The sequence below is a fragment of the Vespa velutina genome, chromosome 22 (assembly GCF_912470025.1).
Source record: "Vespa velutina chromosome 22, iVesVel2.1, whole genome shotgun sequence".
NCBI classification, from domain to species: Eukaryota; Metazoa; Arthropoda; class Insecta; order Hymenoptera; family Vespidae; genus Vespa; species Vespa velutina.
The window spans coordinates 1,751,948-1,761,947 of NC_062209.1; the positions used below are offsets into that span (position 1 = coordinate 1,751,948).

At 37.3% G+C, this 10,000-nt stretch overlaps 1 protein-coding gene across 13 annotated transcripts in view; it reads left to right on the forward strand.

The window, feature by feature from the left end:
* Window positions 1-10,000, forward strand: part of LOC124956575 (growth factor receptor-bound protein 10-like) — a 437,491-nt gene that overhangs the window by 404,890 nt on the left and 22,601 nt on the right. For 12 of the 13 annotated variants that reach the window (XM_047512554.1, XM_047512555.1, XM_047512552.1 and 9 more), the window contains one exon: window positions 8,106-8,333. In XM_047512554.1, the coding sequence (XP_047368510.1) occupies window positions 8,106-8,333 (228 nt within the window). Of the gene's footprint in view, window positions 1-8,105; window positions 8,334-10,000 lie in introns of those variants that run through there. The other variant, XM_047512565.1, reaches the window with a different exon arrangement.

Sequence of the window (10,000 nt, forward strand, 5' to 3'; positions counted from 1 at the left end):
ATGAAGCGATATATATATATATATATATATATATATATATATATAAATTTATATCTATTATACAATAAATATGATTTAATATCCGACGACGATGACGACAACGACGACTACTGGTAGATACATAAATTTTATTTCTATATTTGAATTTGAACGGTTCATATTTCTTCGCACGATCATATTTGCATGAGACAATTGACGAGAGAAAGTATACGTGACTACGTCATACGTAATTGATTTATCACAATGGAACATTTGAAAATTATTCACGTGTATATATATATATATATATATATATACATTTATTAAATGAAAACTTTTATATGCTTTAAGAATTTTCTGATAATTTTATAGAATCAAATTCGTTTCCATTTTGAAGTTTCCATTTGAAGAATGGAATGATGGAAGAATTTTGGAAAGAATTGATAAAAATTTGATTTCGTTTCGTTTAAAAGGGACAAAGGATGGAAATAGAGATAGATATAGAGAGATAGAGATAGAGATAGAGATAGAAAAAAATGGCGATTCTACGAGGAAGTAATTTTATTCGATCGGACTCACCCATCTCTCTCTCTCTCTCTCTCTCTCTCTCTCTCTCTCTCTCTCTCTTTAATACATAGGCCTGAGCGAGCTCTCTCTCGTAGAACAACGTCCGGCTCTCCGCTTATCCTTTCACGGTTGCCTACCGTTATACACTCTTGTGTTATTACAGTAATCATAGTACAGCCGCGGTACGTACACCAAGAGCGTGGCCCATATTTCAGCGATGTGTAATCAATGATTCTTATTATTCCACTGCGTGAGCGCGCAGCATCTTTTTCTCTCTCTCTCTCTCTCTCCCTATAAAAAAAAATTTTTTTTATATATATATATATATATATGTATATTTCTTCTATCGTAATTTCCGTTCTCGGGTTCGATTTATCTCCTATCATTCTTCCTTCTCCTATTATTCTTCTTTTATCTTCTTCCTCCTCCTCCTCCTCCTCCTCTTCGTCTTCGTCTTCGTCTTCGTCTTCGTCTTCGTCTTCGTCTTCGTCTTCGTCTTCGTCTTCGTCTTCGTCTTCGTCTTCTTCATCATCGTCGTCATCATTTTATTTCTGATTTTTTCGATCGAAAAGATCAAATCGACAAAAATGAAACAGAGACAAATGATGTCTACAATAATGTTCAATGTCTTTCCCTTTTCCTCTCCTTCCCTCTCTTCGTCATCTTAACTCACTCTTTCACCTCACCACACCTACAACATCGCTCGAACCCCCTCCTCCTCCTCCAGTTCCCGCTTCTTCGTGAATCTCTTGTTTCATTGAGAACAAAAAAAAAAAAAAAAAAAAAAAAAAGAAAAGCAAAAAAAAAAAAAGAAAAGCATAAGAAAAAAGAAAAAAAGAAAGAATAAAAGAGCAACGATTATACTTAATTATTGTTAAAAAAAAGGTCAGTGGTAATTACGTTCGTCTCTAGAGCTATCGTCATTATCATCGTTATCGTCATTATCGCCGGGTTCGACGTTATCAACAAAAAGGAAAGAAAAAAAAAAAAACAAAAAAAAAAGAAGAAGAAAAGAAAAAAGGAGAAGTTCATCGAAACGAATTGTAAGAAAGGTTACGTTCTTTTTACCTTTCTTTTTTTCTTTTTTCTTTTTTTTTTTCTTTTTTTTTCTCTTTTAACAGTTTTGTTTCCGTGTTTGAAGTACAGTAACAGTGTCTCTCTCTCTCTCTCTCTCTGTCTGTCTATCTATCTATCTATCCATCTATCTCTATCTCCTCTATTTCTAATTGGCGTGACATGAATTTATTATTATTACATTTATCATCTTTTATCTTTGAAACCGGCATTTATGATTCATACGGTTTGTAAAAATATTAACACACAAGATGAAAGATTTGCCCGTATAATTTATAAAATTTAACATGCTAGTCCTCCCCTCCCCCTCTGTCGAATATAATAATCCCATTGTCTCGTTAAATGACACGATCATTGTGAAAATAAAAGAAAAGAAAAGAAAAAAAAAGAAAATAGGAAACAAAAAAAAAGGAGAGAGAGTGAGAGAGAGAGATAGATAGAGAGCATAATCCAACCACGTCATCGTATAACGAAACGGGTACTCTCTAATTATTACTACCTATTTGGACGACATTTGGAAATATTCAAATTCCTGAGACCCACAATGGCAATCTTTTCGATAAAATCGATTGCTTGCTCTTTTACTTAGCGATCGCGTCTAAACGATATTATGGCGAGTCCATGATAAAGTACGTCGATTCGTATCGAAAATAAAGAAAAATAAATGAATCGAAGGTAATCATAAAAGAAAAGGACGCGATGGAAAGGGGTTTGAGAGGAGAGAGGGAGGGAGGGGGGAAGAGGAGGAGGAGGAGGAGGAGGAGGGTACCTGTGATGAGAGGATGATCAAGGAAGAAAGGAAGGATTCTCTTTTAGATTTCTTGGATTAGTTCATTTACTTTTCTCTCGAAGAGAGAAAGAGATAAAGATAGAGATAGAGATAGAGAGAGAGAGAGAGAGATGAAAAAAAAGAAGAAATAAAAAAAAAAAAAAAAGGAAAAAAAATCTGAGGGTTCTTGATAATGCGGTAGTAGGAGAACGAGAAAGGAAGAGATGAGGCGAGACGAAAGCGGCTCTATTTCTCGAGCAAGAAAAACCTGACCTATCGTACGCGGCCGTGGCTCTCCCTCCCTTCTATCTAAACACCGATCCGACGCCGCCCAGGAGTCCTTTCACTGCCACTGGAGCAGCAACGCACCAGCACAACCAACGTCAGGAGCGGTAGCAGCGACTAACGATGTCTTTTCGGAGCAACGACCGCAGTCTTGTCGTTGCTGATGTTATTTTGCTGGATTTGCTATTGCCATTGCCATTTGCTATTGCCATTTGCTATTGCCATTTGCTATTGCCATTTGCTATTGCTATTGGCTGTTAATACTATTTCAATTTTTTAATGACTATTTGTCATTGTTATAACTCCGTGCTTTTATAATTATTCTCCATTTGTTGCTCTATTTTTATTACTATAATTGTTATTATTGTTATACTAGTACTTCAATTTTTATTTACTATTTGTCATTGCTATAACTCTGTCTTGTACTATTCTGTTATATTTCTGGTTGCTCTGCTATTTCTATTATTGCTATTGCTATTGTTGCTACTACTACTACTGCTGCTGTTGCTGTCGCTGCTGTCTAATGTTAATGCTGATGCTTAGTGCTGTTACGCGCTCGATGAATCTCGTTAAAGCTCTCTCTCTCTCTCTCTCTCTCTCTCTCTCTCTCTCTCTCTCTCTCTCTCTCTCTCTCTCTCTCTTTCTTCGTTCAACGTCATTGAAATAATTCGAACGTGTTCGAAATAATAAAAATCTTGTTTTTCTTTTCGGTTTTTTTTTTTCTTTTTTTTTTCTTTTTTCTTTTTTTTTTGTAGTTAAAGAAGAAAAAAAATGAGAGATATATAGAGATAGATAGAGGTGGGACTAACGGTAAAATCGATGGATCTTCGAACGATACCGAAGTAATGTCATTGTCGTTATTGCCGAATATATATATATATATATATATATATATATATATATATATATCGTTAAAATATATCTCGCATTATTCATTTTCATTATAAAAAAAAAAATATATATATATATATATATATATGTATGTATATATGTACATTGGAATTGGATAATTATGTAGAATTTTTTTCTCCGATCATTTTCGATATGAAATCATAGCGATCGTTGGGAATATATAGCATTATACTTTATTTATTGTACCGTTACTTGGACTCAATATATAGATATCTTAACTATCAGAGAGAGAGAGAGAGAACGAGAACGAGAGAGAGAGAGAGAGAACGAGAACGAGAGAGAGAGAGAGAGAGAGAGAGAGAGTGTCATTGAGTATAATAATAGCAGTAATAATAATAATAACAAGTAAAATAATAATATTAATAATGACGATGATAAAAATGTTGATGATGATGATGATGATGATGATGATGATGATGATGATGATGATGCTCATAATGATGATGCGGATGATGAAGATGACGATGACGATGCATAAAAATGTTATTATAGTTAGAGAAACATGATCATAATAATTTTAATTAGGAAATAAACAGCGTAACGTAACGGGGGTCATCGTATATCTCGTTTCATCTAGTTTCGTCTCTCTAGTCTATTGACGTGGATTGATACACGTGACTCATTGTCATGGAAAAAGAAGTAGAACACCGACCTGGGTCAATCCAACGGAGTCTCCCTTTCGTTCGCGTCCTTTCCTTATCTCTCAACGCCGAACGGCCGTTCTCCTTTATTTTCCCCTTGAGAGTCCTGCGACGGTCGACTACTACTACTATTACTACAACCGTGTCTCTCTCTCTGTCTCTCTCTCTCTCTTTCTCTTTCTTATTCTCTCTGTCTGTCTCTCTCTCTCTCTCTCTTTTTCTCTCTTTGCTCTCCCACCCATAGAGTCCATCGATTCTTCGAACGACGTGCTACATTTACCAGCCCTTTTTCTCGTAATGCGATTTTTACGTCGACGGATTGGAGGAAGACAAAAAAAAAAAAAAAAGAAGAGAGAAAAAAAGGAAGGGGGAGGGGGTGGCAGAAAAAAAAAATATAAGAAAGGACGAGTTTTACTTTCTTCTCGTCGTCTTTTTCGCTTCTTCCCCTCCTCGCATCTTTCGAATTTTCCTTCTCGATTTCTTTTTTAGCTCTCTTTTTTTCTTTTAATTTTTTTTCAACAAAAAGAAAAAAAAGAAGAAGAATAAGAAGAAGAAGAAGAGGATACCGTTACGCGTGTCTTCTCTACTTCATTATAGCCTTCCTTCTTTTTTCGTTTTTAAAAGAAAAAAAATTTCGACGACTGGAGCGAGTAGAGTTCATTCGTCGTTGTCGTCATCGTCATCATCATCATCACCATCATCATCATCATCATCATTTCCTTCGGCCTTTAACTCCTTTCCGGGAAAGATAATGACCTCTGACATCGTTCTTAATTATATTGTTTTTCGTAAGAACGAAACATGATGGTCTCTTTATTCGACGATATCCTTTTCTTATCTATTTGTTTATCTCTCTCTCTCTCTCTCTCTCTCTCTCTCTCTCTCTCTCTCTCTCTCTCTCTCTCTCTCTCTCTCTCTCTCTCTCTCTCTCTGCGTGCTTTGAAAATAATGATCACGGATGATTTAATGGAATACATTATGGGATTATTTCGTTTACGTTTGAAAGATTCCGAAAGAGATCGTGTTTGAAGTTCAAGCGATAAAAAAACAATATTATAATGTATATAAGTGTATATATTATTGACCATTATCGTACAATAAGTATATATACATACAATACATAACGTTATATGCATTACATTAGATGAGGTACATAGATATATATATATATATATATTCTATTAATTATTAACCCTTACTTCTTTTGCTTAACGAAGGCTTCATCAAGAGTCGCGTCTCTCCTCTGGATAATCGTGTAGCTCTTCGTTCCCGTCGAGTTCTATCGTTACGTTTCGCACGAAGTAATTTACACTAGCCGAAGAGTATACATTCGAGTTTGTGAGACTCTCTCTCTCTCTCTCTCTCTCTCTCTCTTTGTCAGTCTATCCGTTTGTCTCTTTCTCAGATACACATATACATACATACATACATACATATATATATATATATAGAGGTACACGCATTCAAACGGACTCAGACTCTCGCGCAAGCAAACTCGCGCTCATTCTCTCGTCTGCTTTCGGCCGTAATTCCATAGTTGCTCGGATAATAGTTACGTAACTGTTAATGCAGTTGCAGCTCGCTCGCACGGTGTAACTAAGCTAATCGTCAAATATTTACCAAGCCGTATAATACGGCCTAGTGGTCTCTCTCTCTCTCTCTCTCTCTCTCTCTCTCTTTATCTCTCTATCTCTCTCTTTCTTTTTCTCTCGATTCGCCTTTCTCTCTTGCTATCTCGTACCTACCTACTTACTTCGTCTTTAGCAGAACCGCTCATGTAACGAGTATAACAAACGAACGGAGAAGAAGAGCCCAGGGCCAGCAAGTTTCTCTCAAGGAAAATCTATGCGTAGTAGTAATAGTAATAGTAATAGTAATAGTAATAGTAATAATAATAGTAGTAGTAGTAGTAGTAGTAGTAGTAGTAGTAATAGGTAGATCGTCGGCTAACCCAAGCCGCGTTCTCTTCGTCGTCAATTTGACGTTATTGTTCTCCTCATAATCGTCACTGTCACTCTCATTCTATTATTCGCATAAACGTTTACGCGTATTTTTCATCCATCGTCAAACAATTATTAATACACCACTCGTCCTTATTATACATATACGATCGGCTTTATTCGTCGTATCATCGTGAAAAATGTTCTGCATTAACCCACAATTAATAATAATAATAATAATAATAATAATAATAATAATAATAATAATAATAATAATAATAATAATAATAATAATAATAATAATAATAAGATTAAATGACAGTCGGACGAAATAATACCAAGTGTATCATTAATACATTGTAAAGAAAAATCTCTCTTCTCTCGTTATAACAATACTATCGTTTCGTTTTATTTTCTTTTCTTTCTCTTTCCTTTTTTCTTCCTTTCTCTTCTTCTTCTTTTTTTTTTTTTGTCTCTTTCGTTAACAACGCTCTTAAAATAAAAGTCCATAATACAATGTACAAGGATTATTCGAAATTCCTTTGTTAAAGAGGACATCGAGCTCGAACTCGGAACGGATTAAGAGGGAAAGATATACTGGGACTGATGGGATTGGGAGGATGGCAGGGGTGGAGATGAGAGTTGATCGTTCGTCGTTTTAACCTCCTCCGCCTCTTTCTCTTCCTCCTCCACTTTTTCCACCTCTTCCACCACCATTACCATCACCATCACCATCACTATCATCCTCCTTTCCCGGTTGGTTTTGAATAAATTACTTTCGGCCTTATCTTCCTGGCCGGAAACAACGTGATTACGGAATATGCTACTCAATCCGAACGGTTGCTCATTACCTCTCCGCCGTTTTCCCAAGAGCTTTCTCTTAACTTCTCTTTTCCACCTTTACTCCTCCTCTTCATCTTTTCTCTTCTACTACTTCTTCTTCTTCTTGCCTCTCTATGTTCGTTTCACCTAGCTCACTCTTTCTCTTCCTCCTCCTCCTCCTCCTCCTCCCCTCGATCCCCTTCCCGTCCTATCCCACCTCATTCCGCCCTCCTCCATATCTCTCTTTACCACTAGTTTATTAATGACCTTCCATCTTGGCCCGTTAGTAACGTCAAGATTGAATGTCTTGTACGCTAATGATCTCGTTGTCTATTAACAATGTTCACAGAGAAAGAGAAAGAGAGAGAGAGAGAGAGAGAGAGAGAGAGAGAGAGAGAGAGAGAATGTTCTCTTGCATACCCAGTGGTACAAGAATGAATATACAAGCTGAAAAGCCACCGCCCACCATTACTTCCTTCGTTACTCCTCAAGTCTCTTTGTTGGCTCGCCTACCTTATCGATGAATAAGGAAGAGAACATAATTCGAGGGAAGAAATAATTAATAATCTACCGTTGTTGAAATGTTTCAAATCGTCCGGTGGTGATTTTAATTGCTCGGAATGTAATAGAGCGTGGAAAGGGATCGGGGGGAGGGGGGCCGGGGAGGTTTTATTCTTCAATAAGAATAAGAATAAGAATAAGAAGAAAAGTGGGGAGGGGGTCCTTTGTATATTCCTTTTCTCATTGTTGCATCTTCATCTATGAATATCTATTTATCTACATGTACACGTAAATACATAATAAAAATTGATAATGAATATATATATATATATATGTACTTAGGTTAATAGAATGAATTTCACGTGTCTCTCTGCTTCACATCATTGTGATTGAAGTTCTATTTTTTTTTTTTGGGGGGGGGGGAAGAGAATGTGGAGGGCGGGAGGGGGTAGTCATTTTCATTCATTCATTTTACTTTCTCTCTCTTCCTTTTTTTTTTTTTTTTTCTTACTGTTTCCATTTTCATTTTATTCATTTTTCTTTTATCTTTAATATTTTTTTTTCTTTTTCTTTTTTGTAATCTCTTTCCTTAATCATCGCCTTTTTATCTTTCAGGAAAACGACCAGCTAAATCCACTCGCTCATCTATCGGACTATCATATATACAGAATTCCGAACGCAAGGAGGTGTTTCAACGCGCCCTTCGAGTGGGGCGCCTGTCTGAGGCCAAGAAGCAACGCTGAGGCCGAAGACACGGAGGGTGGGGAGCACGGGCTCAAGGTCATCGCCTTCCACAGCGAAAAGGCACGGGCTTGTTGGCTTACAGCCATGAGGCTCGCAAAGGTAACGTAAATCTTGTCTATTTTTCTATGTTTTTTTTTTCCCTCCTTGCAAAATCCATCCCCTATCTTATCCTACCGTATTTTACCTCCTTCATCCCATACCCCCCCCTCCTCTTCCTCCTCCCTCAATCAACCATCGATCTTCTATTACCGCATCGTTTCCTTTTTTTCATATTCTATGATTTTCCATGTGCCAAGTTCGAATATCAATCTTTTACAAAGACTATTCACGAATCTATCCTCGTTCGTTAATCGTTCGATTCCAATTGAAAAATATAAAAGGATTGGGTAGGTGGGAGAGAGGATGGAGAACAAAGAAATATTATCAGGGAAAAAATATTAAAAGGAAAAAAAATAAAAAAAGGAAGAATGACGAAGAAGAAGATGAAAAAGAAGAAGTAAATGGAATCGGTCAGAGTATGTATATATATAGTTAGATAGGACCCCCATAAAGGGGACCTCTTCAGCGGTCTATTCTTCTTTCGCGAAGTGGAGGCTCAGACCGTGCTCTCGAGGCCAACGACGAGTCTCTAGTGGTAAGTCCGTTTCTGGTAACATCAAGAATGATACCAGCAACAGGAACAATACTACCACCAGCATATCAGTATCAGTATTAGTATCATAACTTAGCATCAGTAACAACACTGGTACTCATCGTTGTCATCGTCGTCGTATACTTTCTCATTTGTAAGGTTCAAAAAGACCCCCCCCCCATCCCCACCCTCCCCTGGACTAACCCCTCAACACCGAGATGTGTGTCTTCTCTTAAATAACACCCTCAGGCTTCTCTGTTATACATACGTTGAGTCTAGCTTGAAATCTGACGTACCCTCGCTTTACATAGCTCCTCCTCTATTTTTTTTTCCTCCCTCTTCTTTATTTTTTTTTTTTTCTTTTTTTCTTTCTTTTACCTTTTTCTTCTTCTTCTTCTTCTTCATCATTCTCTTTGGTCCCCTTTTCATTCGTCTCTCGTTCTTTCTCTCTTAAGGATTATCTCTCTCTTCTCATCGGTTACACATTCGTCTCGTCGCCACACGTTCAACATCGAGTTTTTCGTTAAGGGAAAAGATAGACAGAGAAAGAGAGAGAGAGAGGTAGAGTCATCCACCGGGTGTACTTTTCTACAGAAGGTGTAGCACTCGTACGACATTTTTTTTGGAGAGGAACTCGAATACTTCGCGACTCTTTCATCCCCGAGCCAAAAAAAAAAAGAGAGAAGAAGAAGAAGAAGAAGAAGAAGAAGGGGTAGGTAGTGGGGTAGTACTGAAGGAAAGGGTGAGTGGTCGTCTTGAAGCCGTCTCTCTTTTGCAAGAGATAGAAAGAGACACCGTTTCGGTTCTTCGCTCGGACGAAACTTAACCTCCTCCTCCTCCTCCTCCTCCTCTTCCTCCTCCTACTACTACTACTCTTCTTCTTCTTATCGTGGCACACTTGCTTTCGTTCCTTCCGACTTTTTTCTCTCTCTTTCCCTTTCTTTCTTTATCTATCCATCTATCTATCTATCTTTCTCTCTCTTTCATCTCGTTGACTTCGATCTACGTGGTGCTAGTAACTTCTTCAGATCGTCGAGTGCTTTTTCTCTCCTCCTTCTCGACATTAACGTCATAGAAACCTCCTCCTCCTCCTCCCTTTTCCATTCCCCGATCGAAGAAATTCTACTTCGATCAG